Raw genomic sequence first — 14,904 nt, forward strand, 5'->3', positions numbered from 1 at the left:
GTAGGCGCTCGCAATGCCTCCGGTGATGTGATGGAGTGTTGCCACATACGCACTCACCATCGTGTCGGTTATACCTATGATGCCTGGTAGCATCCGAGGTGTTGTTTACGCTGCACAGAAGCACAGGCCTCGTGTGCTTGCTATCGTTGCCGATGCTTCTTATAATAGAAGCTTCACTTTCGTGTTGTGACCATTTCCTCTAAAAGAGGGATCAGCCTCTTCACATTCAATTCATCGTTTTTCTGTATCCGTCTTCATTCCTGTGCCTCATCCTTCCCCACCACTTCTTAGGTACTTGCCGGCCTGCCTTCAAAGGTTTTGTGTGTGCTTTATACTCCGGTTGTAGTAATGATGAAAACAATGGTGTGCCTCTACACATTGGTATGTGCCGTACGCTACACCACGTGCGCAAATGCGCAGAGGTTCCGCGGCCCTTGAGCCCATCGCAGCTGGCAGCCCTGAAGTGGAAGCGTGCGGCCCGGCAAGTTCTGCACATGGAGGACCCCTGGGCCATGTTCCATCTGGAGCAGTTCAAGGCGGAGCGCGTACGCCGCTACCGCTACAACGCCCTCAACAAGGCCTGGCTGGAGGACGAGGCTCTGGTCAAGATGGCCCCCGACGTGAGTGGACTACCTTGCACCCTGGTCACAGAAGAAGAAGATTTAATGCTCTAGAGAAATAAGCCTACGGGCTCTATATTTAGTCACCCTGCAACACCATGAAGTTACTGAAGTCGAGAGGAACAGAAGGCACCTTAAAGGGTCACTAAACAGAAGAGTAAGTTAAACAGTATTAGCAATTTACACTTATGCGGTACTACGAAGGACACTCTCATTGTGAGAGAAGGCTTCGTAAGCCGGAAAAGACACAAAGACGGAAGACTAGTGGCGATGACCGCCTTGGAAGTTTTCGCACGAGCTCGGTGTGACGTCAGTGAAATTTGATGCCATCTGCTCGTGTTTAGCTAACTGTTTATGGGTAAATAAAAACTACATTACATTTTAAGGCAGGCATGCCGTACAGGCTTATGCAAAGAGCCACAGGAAAACGAATCATTTTAGTCAAGAGTCGCATTAATAAAGGGGTGTGAAAAACTTTAAAAGACTTAATCCAACAAAGCTGGTGGTCACCGTGAATACCACTCATGCAGCAATTTGCACCTTGAAGTTCTAGAATATAACAAAAGCTGGTCTGATAATGGAAGAGGCACAAATATGGGGGAGGAGGGTTACAGATGCCAAAAAAGTCACAAGTTGCACTTGGATCTGTGAGGATCTGCAGTTTGGTCACCCCTGTTCTAAAGTATCTAATGCCTTAGCCTGCCAAGTTTCGAAATTGTACTTTGTCAAAACAGCTTAAGTACCGTAAACTACCTTGAAATAAGTGATGTCACTCTGAAATTCCGGGGCTGTAGTTTTGGTGCACAGTTAATCAAATTTCCTTGTTTTGTCTTTTGGTAATCAATCTCTTTTTACTAAATCAATGAAAATAGTTTTCGAAGAATAATTTAGCTGTGTAAACCGACGTAGCGGTTCTCTTTAGTGTCCCTTTAGCGTATGTTTAGTAGCAGAATGCAGGTTTTTATGAGCTCTAGCAGCACAAAAAAAAGCAGAAAATGCTGATAATTACCATAAATATAATTAAGGTAATTAATCACCAATTGTTAAAAGGGGAATACACATTTAGTCAGTGCCCAAGCCGTGGTCCTGCGCTCACTGACTGTTGGTGTTTGGCATTTGCTGCGCACTTCCAGCCCTTTGGACGGGGAGCCATGCGAGAATGCTTCAGAATGTGAGTAGTTCATTTGGCTTTGTGGTGGCTGTGTAACCATGTGCAGGCAGTGTGTTGACAGTATAACACTGTACAGTACAGTCATCAGTTAAAGGGAACGCCTCTCTGATAGTGAGGCCAACCTAACTGTTATTTTTCTTCACCTATATTGGAACGAAGGGGCTCATATCAATGGACTAACATTTATACATGAGAAGTTACCCTGTGGGTCTTTGTTTCCTATCTTGGCATTAATTAATGGCAGGATGCAAACTGGTGTGCTTTCTTCAATACCTGACCATACTGTACTTATAGGCAGGCCTACTTATAAATCTGCAGCGCTGTTTGTGAGAGCCGGGCAGCTCATGCATTTGGGATTCCACACAAACAGGAAGAAGTTGTCCAGCTTTGCGCCAGCCCAGAACTGGGCGCACGCATTCAACTACGTAGCCAAGCGGTACCTGGAACCCGTGGACCGTACCACCTACTTTGACGACGTCAGGCTGCAGATGGACGCCAAGCTCTGGGCCGAAGAGTTCAACCGCCACAATCCCCCCAAGAAGGTGGGAGACTTTAGCACTGTCGTAGTCGTCCTGCGAGATGCAAGTTTTGACGGTCGTGAGCGTGAATTTGAAAGTGTGGGCATGATTCACCACTTTGCGTGACAAGTTGACAGGATGACGCGACATCCACTTCAGTGGCCGGTCACTGTAGCAGAGTGCATTCGTCAGTGCTGCAGCACTTCTGGCACTTGTTGTACTGATTTGATACAGTCAGTGACTATGCAATGTGAAAATAGTGAGCCCACCAACGAGTTTGGTTGGTCGTGTCCTTTTCCATTGGTTGCTTTAAGTGGTACACGCCAAAGGTTGAATCTTGCAAATTGACTGGTCGAGAATACAGCCCAAATTCAATGAGTCAGAGTGGCACACTCTTTACTTGGGTTTCGCTGCTCTGGTTTGAGCTAGGAATTGTCCCAGTCGAATTAGCATGTGTAGCTAGCAAGAAGAATTTGCATGCCAGATGGCTCAGTAGAATCGGCATGTTGCTGCTCACATTAACAGCTTGTGTGGGCTGCAACTTCTCTTGCAGAAGACTTTGTATAGAAGTAGCTTGTACTCAGCCATGTCTGGAGCACTGTCATATGATGAAGTACATAGAGGCAGGTATATTTCCTTGTGCAAGTGCTAATATGGGAGAGCTTACAGAGTCCGTGTATTATTATAACACGCACCACATTGTTACCAGTGGTGCTACACACTGAGAAGCCATTACTAACATATTTAACACCTGTTATGCAGAATTATGTTGAAATGTGATGTGTAAGCACTCTGCAGCCAGTTCTGTGCAAATGCTCTGTGCATTTTAAGAGAGTGAACTAAGCCACTGTTTCAAATGCAGCTGAGAATGGAAACAGAACAACGCACTGGAGTAGTTTCAAAATGGTTTGCATTTGAATTTATACTGGCTGTATACTGGGTGTACCCGTGAAAGCTTTAACCAATTTTTAAAGATAACCTGTCCCAGATAACGGAATTCTAATCCTTGATGAGGGTAGCTATAGGGGCTTGTTGGTACGGCAGATGTTATTTTGTTGTAGCCCAAGCTGAACAAGAACAACAGAAAGGCGCATCTGACACACACAGCACTAACTTTCAACAACAGATTTATTTCCCGTTCTCGTTGCTATATATACACCCTCGCAACGCCATACAGCACATGTAAAATTTCGGCAAAAAATGAACAGCAAAATTAATAGAAGCTAGACACATATCAACATTCGGCGACACATGCGTCAGTAAACCTTCAATTTCATTACCCTCAAAAGAGCTCAATTATCTATTGTTTGCGTTGAACATGTACTTGTCTGTGAATATGTGAGTAAAAAAACTGCTTACGTGTGGTTCCCAGTTAATTTTTTTGTTCATTTTTACCGAAATTTTACATGTGCTTTATGACGTTGCGAGGGTGTATATATAGCGACGAGAACTGGAAATAAATCTGTTGTTGAAAGTTACTGCTGTGTGTGTCAGATGTGCCTTTCTGTTGTCCTTGTTCAGCTTGGGCTACAGCAAAATAAGGTATAATCCTTGAGCTGGATTGCTCAAACAGGCTTACATTATTTACACAGGGAATCAAAATGCGTTATTGAGTAGTTAATAAAAAATTCACTAATTAAGTTCTTAAGTGATTACCTTGCAGCAGATGTTGCAATTTACAAATTCCAGCCAGAGAGTTCGCAAGGGGGATCCACTTGGAACAAATTTTCAGGGTGACACTAGTTTCGAGATATGAATACCTGAAATTTATGAAGAAATACATTGGCGGTCCAGTTCCTTTCATGCTTCAGCACATAAAACGGCATTTTGTTGAAAATGTAAGTGGAACAACAATGCTTTTTTTACCACAAGTTTGATGGTGGATGTCTCAGAAACAGTGTCATCTGCAGAATTTTTTTCAAGTGAATTTGCCTTACTGGGTACAATTTATAAATTGCCATGTTTGCTGCAAGGGAATTAACTAAGAATTTACTTTGTTAATTGTTGTTAATTAGTCAATTATGCATTTCAATTTCTCAAGCAAGTTATGTGCGCTTCTTCAAGTAGACCAGCTCAAGGACTTGGATTGTGCTACCTGCTGCAGGCGATTTTTTTAAAAATTGCTTCGCCTTCGCAGAGACACCTGGTATACATGGCCTAACAAACACTGTGCAGTACCACAGATAGAAGGAAGTGGTGGGTGAGCTAATATTCTGCGGCCAGATAGTACTTCCATAATCTGAACCATGGTTGTGGCTAAAGAAACTTTGCTGAGAGACACTGATGTCCGGGAGCAAGAACGCAAGTCAGATAGGGAGCCACAGAAGGTGAACATGTACATTTGCATAAATGAATAAAAGTACCTTGTAGTGCCCAAACACGCATTCAGAAGTTTACTGTTTTGCAGATGAGCGGGCAAGCTCAAGTTCCAACACTTCCATAACGTAACAGATTAATTAATCTGGACTTCTGGCACTGCCGTGTTGTGCAGGTGGATATATTCCAGGTGTCGATCATTGAGTTTGTGGAGCGGCCAGGCAGTCCGCTGTATCACATGGAGCACTTCATTGAAGGAAGTTACATCAAGTACAACTCCAACTCCGGCTTCATCAGCTCCCAGGCCACGCGGCTCACTCCACAGGTGATTGGGGTGCTTTCCGTTCTTGCCGGCACTCTCTGTGCAAGCTCTCTGAGGATGCTCAAGTCTGTACCTTGAGAAGGCTGCAGTACTTTCAATTAATGTTCGATGAAATGTTTCCAAAGGTTGCATAGACATTGTCAAAAGTGTGAACACTCTTGGATTGTAACAATAGTCGTGACTTCCACTGCATTGCAACTACAATGTGATTAGGGTTAAGGTTACAGGAAAACCTGGTTAATTTAGATTTAGCGACCCCCTGAAAAATTGCCTGATTTAACCAAATGTCAACATTGAATGTATCGAGAAAACAATCAACAAAGGCTTACAATATCAACGTGCCTTTATTTATTGAAGACATCTGCAACCACTGCTTGTATTTCACACAAAATCAGTGCATAAGCTGCAAATCTCGTTACCTCACGACTGATACGCACTCGCAGCGAAGAGGGCCTTGCTGCTTCTGTTTGCTTATGCGAGTTCCTTCTGTTTGCTTGTGCAGACAAGTACACCCAAATTAATGAAAGCTTGATGTCATAAGAGGAAGTTTTAGCTCGGGCCCAACTCCGACGCGGCCTATTCAAATACATGTAAAACGCAAAAACGTTTTTCTGAGGTAACCCCTGGACCGATTTTAATGAAATGTGTTGCATGTGAGAGTTAAAGTTATATTCTAATGAATGTTGGAAGCGGAATTTAGATTTAGGGCTTGAATATTGTTAAAAAGATTTTAAAACATTTGGCAGTTTGAAAAAAAGTAGAAGCACGCAGTTTACAAATTCATAGCTCCACGTCAAGAACAGATATTGCGGTACTGTAAACGGCATCCATTAGATCATTCAAAGCGGACAAATCAGATATGTCATTTCATATCTTACGTGAATTTATTACGTTGTTTACAAGGGTTCTGCAAAAGTTGCATTTCCATATCACTAAATTCTTCTATTTCATGTGTAACATATCAATTGTGTCCACTTTAGATGTACTATTAGATGCAATTCATAGAATTGTATTATAACTTTTTGTTGTTGAGTTACAGAGTTGTAAACTTGATAGTTTAGTTCTTTGAATATTTTCGATTTTTGTCAATTTTTCATTAAAAATTGACAACCTAACTCAAATTTGAGACCAACTGTCACTAGATTTTAAGTTTTTCTTTTAAGTGCAACAAACAGCGTCAAATTTCATGCAGTGGTTGCCGAGGAAAACGAATGCTCCTTTTACATGTATTTGGATAGGAGCACCCTTAAACAATCCTCTTAAACAATGTATAGACTTGCTGGAACCAGAAGTCAAGGGCAAATTATTCAGTTTTCTGAATAAACGTGCGGATGTTTCAATCTTATCTGCTGTTGTCCTGTCCCACGCAGGCCGTTGCAGCACAGTGAAGGTAATGTTAGACAGCCACCTAGGCCACAGTAATGCTCCGGAAGCGAGGAGGTGCTACTTGAAATTAGCAGGCCTTTTTCTTTCTTTTTTTTTCCCCCGTCTGATGTACTCATTGATTGTTTTTCTGGCAGCACTGTGTAGACCCAATGTGTAATTGTAATCGAAGTTTCTTATGTGAAATGCTACACACGCATGCTACCCCACAAATGCTGCTGCCATTTTAATGTTGCCCATGAATCCTTAATTTGTGAGCAGGTATAATGCAAGAATTTGTTATGCTCGATTCTATATCTTTTTTTTCTTTACTCGTCATCCACTGCTCACAATCGTCCAATCCTGGTGATGGCGTAAGCGGAGGGCCGCTCGGACCACCACTAAAGCGTGAAAGGGATTAGAATAGAACCATTGCATTATCCTGGCCCTGGATTTAAACATGAGTGTTATCAAATATATATATTCATCTGTTTGACTGTGCTTCTTTGTGCAACGTTTTGGCCATGTGCTACTTGTCCCTCAGTTACTGTATTCACATACATTCTTCACCTGCTGCAGGCGTTCAGCCACTTCACATTCGAACGTTCGGGTCACGAGCTACTCGTAGTGGACATCCAGGGAGTGGGCGACCTCTACACCGATCCGCAGATCCACACTGCACACGGCTCCGAGTACGGCGATGGCAACCTCGGTGTGCGTGGGATGGCGCTGTTCTTCAGATCGCACGTCTGCAACTGCGTCTGTTCGGGTCTTGGCCTCACCCCATTTGACCTTGCACCCAGCGAAAAGTTGGTCGGCACACCAGCATCTGCTCTTGGTAAGTGCTTTTGGTGGTTAAGATTGTAGGCAATTGCATGTTACCACCAGCATTTTGGAGTGTAACTCTCTATGGTGAATTTTGGTTTTATTTGCAACGTTTGACTATGTTCTAAGCGTCAAGTAATTCCTTAGTCCTCTTCATGAAAGGCATGGAACCCTTTTCCACTGTACCTCACTATACTGCAGCATTAGGTTTTGCCTTACATTGTTTCTAAGTGAGCAAGTGCTAGCTTATTTTTGCCGTGTGGTGGCGCTCCTGAATGCAATTGATTTCTTACACAAACTGTAAAACCAAAGCGTTGACTGTGTGCAACAACTGTTTAAGCTTCCGTATTCAGCCCTTTACACACTGCTGTTATTGACTGAATGCCTAGTAGGTGTGGGGTCCTCCTCCGTGCTCTTGGGACAAAGGAACGACAACACAGTACAGTAAACAATCATAAGGGCATTTATTGCACCTTTCATAGATCAATGCCTGCTAGCCGAGTTGCTATCCCCAAAACATGCCGATGGGCGCGCGACAAATCTAGGAAGTCCGACTCACCGCGACCGGATAGCGAGCGAATATGTTCGCCCCATGCTGGATCCCAACGCCTGGTCGTTTGCGTGTACAGTCACGCGAACGGTGGCGCGTTCGAAGGCGGCCACGCGAGACGGTCTCGCAGAAGTATGGATCGGCGCATGCGCGCCGTGTCCACGGCGCTCGCCGGCCCGCCGCCAAAGACGTTAGCAGCGCAACACTCGCGCCATCTCTCGTACTGCGCCTCAACCAGACCGACTACCGCGGGCGTCACGCAGGCCACGCGGCGAAGCGGGATTGCAGGAGATGGGAGCTATGCGGGAAAACAACATATCAGGGGACGCGGGAGAGTCGCGCATCCCCACATAGATTTAACAAATTTGCTTTGTACTTCAGAGCAGCAGTGGCTGCCGTGTCATTAGAACCTAATCTCAGTTATCTGCTATCTTTGTCTTTCACTGTGGACTTACTGACGCTCTGTCCCGTCTCCTGCCTTGTGTCGTGTGTGTTTTCGCGCCTAGTAGCCAAGATGAATTGTGACCAACTCGCCCAACAAGACGCCCTTTTAGACTTACTGAAATGGCACCCTGAAGAGCTTGACTAAAAATCCTGGTGTGTTTATGGGTTTGCAAGGTATGTTGCATCATGGAAAGATGCTGGAGTACAGCCATCCCCTAATGGCTTACTGCCTCGCAGTTGTGGTTGAACCTCGCAAATGCATTTCTCACTACGGCATTTCTTTTTTCTGCCCTAGTTGCATTAATGCCTGGCCTTGCCCTCGTCAGGCTAATGCCGTGTTTGCATAATGTATATTTCCCCTTTACTAAATTCTGCGCCTGTGGCATTGTGCGTGATGCGTTCAGCGGGTTTTGCTTTATTGCCAAGGTATAGATCGTGTAGCGGTGCGAAATACCGCGTTTTATAACGCAATTTGCCTGGTTAGTCGGACGTAAAAAGGCCTTCTAAACTCAATGAGCATACAGCTTCGCAGGAGTGGGCACATAATTTGTTGTGCTGCGTGCATTGGACACATACAACTTAATTTGTTGAAGTTAGCGAGTCTGCGTGTCCACCTGCTTCAAGTGTGTTTCATATTGCTGCTTGAACAGTCTTCAGTACTTCCTTAGCTCCTTAAAGAGGCATGGCACAGTTAGTTGTTGTTCTCATTTCGGAGCACTGATTTGGGTTTGTCATAGTTCGTGAAAAGCACAGGGCAGTCCACTGTTAAAAGGGAATATTCTAATCTGTGGCTCTCACTTTGGCACTCAAAAGTTGAAGTATGTGCTTGCCGAAACTATGTCAGTGCAATGCGCAGGTGTGTAGAAGGTTGCCAGTGCCACCAACTCCAACTCGTCTGCGGCAAAGCCACGTGGTAGTTGCGAGAGGGAAATATGCCCACGTGCTCTATACTCGTGTGTTCCCTTTAACAATGGACCACATCGTACACAGGCAAAGGGGCTAGTTGCTTGCATGTTCATATACTGCGCACATATTTTGTGACACTGAGCCATCTCACAAGCATGATTGCTTCGTCAATTGCAGCCCAAGCGGCCAAGACGCGGCTGCGCGGACATGAAGAGCTGTGCGTGGGCATGTCCCAGTACGAGCGGCACCATCTGGCAGAGGCCCTTGGTCTCCCGAGGCAGCGAATGCGCACCTACAGCAGCCCCTGCGATTCGTTGCACGAGGTGGGCCACCGAGAGAACGACGACATCCCGATGGTCAGTGTGCACGTCGTGCGAAGTTGTGACTGTGAATAGGTGCTCCAGCCTGTATTTGTGCATTCATACCGAAGTCCTACTCCTGGTACAATTTATTCTCACTGCGTACCCCTCCCTGCTGAGTAGAGGACTAGGCTAGAAGACCTTTACCACAGGGCTTTCCTCAAATTTTCTCCCTGTTCAAAGTTGACTGCACATAACTGAAACTATTTAGACCTGTATAGGTTACATTGTGCAAAATGTGTAACGTATATGTGGACATAAACAGGAGCGGTATTCTCGGTCGACCACTCGTGATGATGCTATCGCTTCTGCAATGTGACTCTACGGGCAGTGCTTCTGCTATACTTCTGCACTGTTATACTTCTGCTATACTTATGCTATACTTCTGCAATGTGGCATCTACGGGCAGTGGCATTCCTGGCATTCCAACACAGCTAGCTTGGCAGAAGGCGAGGCATGCCGTCGCCCGTAGATGCCGATGCATCAAGTGCCGACTTGCACGAAATCTTGCGAAAGTGATAGTATTCCCGAAAGTGATCGGCTGAGAATACGGTCCAAGTAAGGAGCAATGCAATAATGCATGCATGTTCAGGTTACGTATGTTCAGGTTGTCCAAGATAGATTCAGATTAATGCAAACATGTCATTTTATTTTGAACCTATTTTCTTTTTCTTTTTCTCCATCGGTAAATGTGTACAGGGTTCAGATTTTGTTGCGCAGACATGGTTCCACGGTGCGACGATGGTTTACGAGGCAAATGTCGCTGTTTCAGCTGCAGCAGCAGGACAGTGGCTTTCGCAGCCTTAGCAGTGGCAGTGAGGACACCATGGAAGACTACTCGCACGACCTGGAGCTAGGCAGCGACTCCGAGGACACCGAGACTCTGCAGAACCAGATAACCAACGGGCACCAGTATGCCAACGGCCAGCACACGAACGGTGACCGGGCGAGCGCCGTGCCGGCCCGCCTCAGGCGGCGCCAGCGCTACGACTCCGAAAGTAGCACCATCGGAGACGTGAGTTGGCTTCTCTGAGTGCCGCAATTTTCCTGTGGCCTTCCCCATGCTACAGGACAGAACGGTGGGCGAGTTGTGGGCGGTTTCATAGCTTTTTTTCAATAGCATGACAACACGAGGACAAAGAAGTAATGAACTAGCAGTACAGTGCATGCCTTATGAGTTCACTATAACATTGTCCTTGTGTTGCACTGCTGAAACCAGCTGTGAATTCTCAGTCAGTTCAAAGCTATAAGGAGCTATGAAAAAACATGGTTTAACACATGGTTTATCGAATATGAATTAAGAAGTTCTGAGGTGATTTATACATGCAGCTAACAAAAGGGACTTCTGTTAATTTGACCCTAACGGGACTGATGAAATCGATAAATTTACCGGCTGGTCGAATTACGCAAGATGAAAAAGAAGAAAAAAAGTCACCACAAAATGCTGATTTATTCGGCCGTATTTGCCCTATTCTAACATGCCCCTGAATAAAACCTGCACCCGCTTTGTACGAGCCCAAAGTAGTAAACTAACGCAATGATAATGTTAAAGCTCCTAAACAAAGCAGAAATCTAATGCTGACGCGATTTTTTAGCAAGAAAAGGGGGCAAGGGTCTAATGTGTGTTGTATATTAATGGCCCTTTTCCTTATGTCAGCTGGTCCCACGGGTTTTTAAAGCCAGCTTAGCTGCAATATGCGGCAAAGCTTACAAAGGCCGTGAATATGGTTTTTAATAGAGCATTCTCGAGGAAAAAAGGTGCCTGTCAGAATCCGGTAAACGCAGTAATCAGACATAGTGCGCTACCGTTGATGCTTGAAAATTGTCCTAGGGCAGGCTAAAAACAGACGCTTTTTGACAGGAGATGACGCGTGTTCAACACATCCCCTGTCTTCTTAAGTTCTGCCAAGACACATGTTGCCAGTAAAGGGGTGGCTGTCATCACCATAGGGGTCAGGCACCTGCATGCCGACTGGTCAAGTTCGAGTTATCTGGCGAAGGTCAATTTTAGGATTGGAATAATGGAAGTTTGGACCCATAGAAATGTATGGGTACTAGCCTGGACCCTCGGTCGAGATCAGGTTGACTGAAAAATGAAATTACCAGAAGTCTGCTAAATGCAAGTTCGGGAAGTGGTTCCCTGAAGACGTGATGGTACTGTGCAAAGGTTTTTTCTATGTTCTGACAGAGGGCTACATTGGCAATTTTTGCACACTCGTAATGCTCTAATGCCCCACCTCTCTTCCGAGAGTTGTGCGGAAACCTCCCCCCTCTCTCTAGTTCATTTTCTCACCAATGTGCCTATCCGTGGCCTCTCAATGATTCTTGCGATGAATCAACTGAATGATAAACGAATTCATCCGAAGTGCGGTTATGGTGGTTTTAATTGTTAAACTCAAACTCTTAATGTAAAAATCCACCGAAGCGGAGACGGGGCCATTCATTATAGACGCTGGCAAAGCCACAAAATTCTGTTCGTGGAACCTCTGGGTTCCGTAGTACCCGTTTGGGAGTCCCTGCTCTAGGTAATTGTTCTTCCACATTTTCCGTGCTACCTTAACATACAGGTGCAGAAGAGGGCTTTGTGTTGAGCTAGAGAAAAGATGCTCTGTCGACAGGCATTTGGGCAAGAGCTACAAGCTGGGAGTTGATTAATTGAAAAAGAAAGTAGGCAACAGCCTGTACATAGCTCAAAACTACAAGGGAATCCCTTATAAAGTATCTCTTGTGTTTTCTTTTTCTATTTCTTACTGCATTAGCTGTTAACAACTGTTTCTTAGCTCGAAATGATGTAGCACCTGGCGGCATTAATTGTGACCAAACTCGCCGCACACAATGTTTTTTACTAGGTCGCAGAAGCACAGTAGTTTTACAAGGTCGCACAAACACACGACTTGGTCATCAGAGTTTTACGACATTAATCATCATCAGCTCAATTTATATCCACTCCAGGATGAAGGCCTCTTCTAGTGATCTCCAATTACCCCTTGCCTTGCATTCTATGCCTGTATATTTTCTCATTTCATTACACCCTCTAAACATTGGCCTTTCTTGACCGTACTTCCTCTCTCCGTAGGTTTATTATGATATGCATACCATAAGAATGTATAAAGTTTCAGTAAGACAGTGCAGCTAACGCTGCAACTATAGACTAAATCCGTGCAACTTTTTGTGTAGGTTTAGGTGCATGCCAGTATTTAAATGCATAAGCATTTCTATGCCTACCCAACGAGAAACTTGTCCATCACGTAAGACAGTGAATGTCTCATACCCCCTAAGCAATGACTCGTACCCCGTAAGCAAGCAAAAAATGCAATGGCTCATACCCATGTGCGGCAGAGGCTACAAGCACTCAGCAAAGTGAAGTAAGCAGTGCATATATTTACTGAGAGTACCCATACAACACACAGAACAGCGCACATTTCAATAAAAAGACATGCTCGAAACTAGCATCCAAACCATCAGTAAAGCATTGCATACCCCCCTCAGCAAATGTAGTGGTGGTTTTGCAACAGCTTCGCTAAATTAACCTTAATTCACCTTAACACCAAAAATCGTGGGTTTGGCTCTGACCAAAGGTTGAGGGTTCGAGTGCCTTAATTAACTATCTCTTAATTGACTGGGTCTAATTAACACCACTTCAATTAATGTCATTGGTCATGAACTCCAGTGCCGTAATGAACTCCATCTTAATTCATGTCCGCCTTATCATGTTCGCTATCGTACATGATAAGTGAACGACCGGTGAGAGTTGATAAGGGTTTATACTGGTTGGATCAATTTTCATAAAAACGGTAATGACAGCAGGCTGCGTGGAGATGAGCAAGTGGCACAATGCTTACGCATACTTAGACAGCTACCAGAGGAGTTCCTGTGTGAATTTTTCCTTTTTGAAAGTGCAAGAGGAACACCGTCATACACTGTGCAGACAGCTGTGCTCATGCATGCCCATATATGGCTAGCAAACACAGCAGCCGAGCTTGCGAGGAGGCACTGACTGCATTCTGCAGGCCCTTCACACATCTCTCCGAACGTGCACAACACGCAGGAGCACGAGCGCGCCGAGTTCCAACGGCTGGTGGCGCAGCGCGCGCGTCCGTCATCGGTGCTGGACGAGGTGCAGCTGCGGCAGCTGGTGCGGCAGCAGCAGGGACGGCCTCTGGACGAATCACAGCGCTCGGTGCTCGGGCAGATCCACCTGGAGATGGCCAAGTGCCACGAGAACGGCCGCTTCGGTGACACCACCCACCCGGAGGGCAAGTGAGTTGCAGCGCCCGCTGGTGCAGAGCGTCGGGTTAGAGCAGACGGCCACTAGCCGACGGCTGGACGCACGATCAACATGGTCCATCGCCCTTACCCGCCAGTGTTGTTTAATCAGGCCATTTCCTAAACTCCATGCATGCTTGCGTCCCCTTCAGCAGAGTTGCCTATAAAAAATTACTAGCGGGAATTCTGGCAGTAGTGCGTACAGGAGCTGCCAGCATGGCAACAACGGGTAATGTACATGGATTTGCCTGAACTTCATCCTTCCGGTTTCAAACGGCTTTGTGACGTAACTTGAGATCATTTTGGACAAAATATGGCGTTACAAGTGCAACAGTTCGCAACCGTTGCGCATGCGTGGAAAAACTTATTGCCTTCACATGTTTAGAAAAAGATATATATATAATTGCTTGGAAATTCAGAAAGATAAAGCCTAATAATGAATGCCACAACAATGTCTGAAGCAACTAGCACGAAGACTAGACAAATTCATGTATCAGATATGGTAGCCATACAGCACCATAGTATCCCTCTAGTTTATGTAGAAAACTCGATGGTGCAGAGAGTCCTGCAAGCTCTGCTTTGCTGAGTAAATTTGACTGAACCCTGTTCCTTCCTTTCTTTTTTATCTGTGTGCGCATTCTTCATTACTTCTGCAGAGCTCATTAGTTTATTTGCAATATCAGTGTAGTGGGATGACAAGCTACTTGTGGCGGTAAGTATACTGCTGTCTAACTCGCAAAAGACATCGCGTAGATGCACCAGCCAGTTACAGCAGAACCCCGTTGTTACATTTCTGAGGGGACCACGGAAAAGGAACACATGGATTCGGGAAAACTTAACCTCCAATAACAATTTTGTGGGGCAGTTACAGAAACGGGACTGATGTTTCAGAGCGTCAGTGCCAGGAATACGTAAAACAGGAACACATTAACGAGGTATTGCTGTATTTTAAGTGATGAACTTTTTTCGACATGGGCATCTCAAGGAAACTGCCATAGTTGCACGAATCTAATGGGCACCTCCTTTCCAAAAAGAAAAAGGAAAGATGGGTACGAGAATTGCCTGGGCATTGCAATCTGATACATAACCACATTTGCGGTGTTGGCAACAGCCTATCGTTAGAGCCATCAGATGCAGCATCAGCACCATCACGACATGGTAGCAGAGCATGTTCTTTGAAGATTGTTGTCAGTTCACATTTTACGCTTGACTACAATCACTTTCGGAAATGTAACTTTGCAAGAT

General features: G+C 45.1%; 1 protein-coding gene across 3 annotated transcripts in view; it reads left to right on the top strand.

Moving 5' to 3' along the window:
• Window positions 1–14,904, top strand: part of LOC142589843 (eukaryotic elongation factor 2 kinase-like) — a 38,050-nt gene that overhangs the window by 13,416 nt on the left and 9,730 nt on the right. For all 3 annotated transcript variants that reach the window (XM_075701464.1, XM_075701463.1, XM_075701465.1), the window contains 8 exons: window positions 421–620; window positions 1,754–1,791; window positions 2,162–2,333; window positions 4,801–4,950; window positions 6,889–7,147; window positions 9,212–9,390; window positions 10,166–10,408; window positions 13,442–13,653. In XM_075701464.1, coding sequence (XP_075557579.1) covers window positions 421–620; window positions 1,754–1,791; window positions 2,162–2,333; window positions 4,801–4,950; window positions 6,889–7,147; window positions 9,212–9,390; window positions 10,166–10,408; window positions 13,442–13,653 — 1,453 coding nt within the window. The remainder of the gene's footprint in view (window positions 1–420; window positions 621–1,753; window positions 1,792–2,161; window positions 2,334–4,800; window positions 4,951–6,888; window positions 7,148–9,211; window positions 9,391–10,165; window positions 10,409–13,441; window positions 13,654–14,904) is intronic.

This window comes from Dermacentor variabilis, chromosome 8 (assembly GCF_050947875.1).
Source record: "Dermacentor variabilis isolate Ectoservices chromosome 8, ASM5094787v1, whole genome shotgun sequence".
NCBI classification, from domain to species: domain Eukaryota; kingdom Metazoa; phylum Arthropoda; class Arachnida; order Ixodida; family Ixodidae; genus Dermacentor; species Dermacentor variabilis.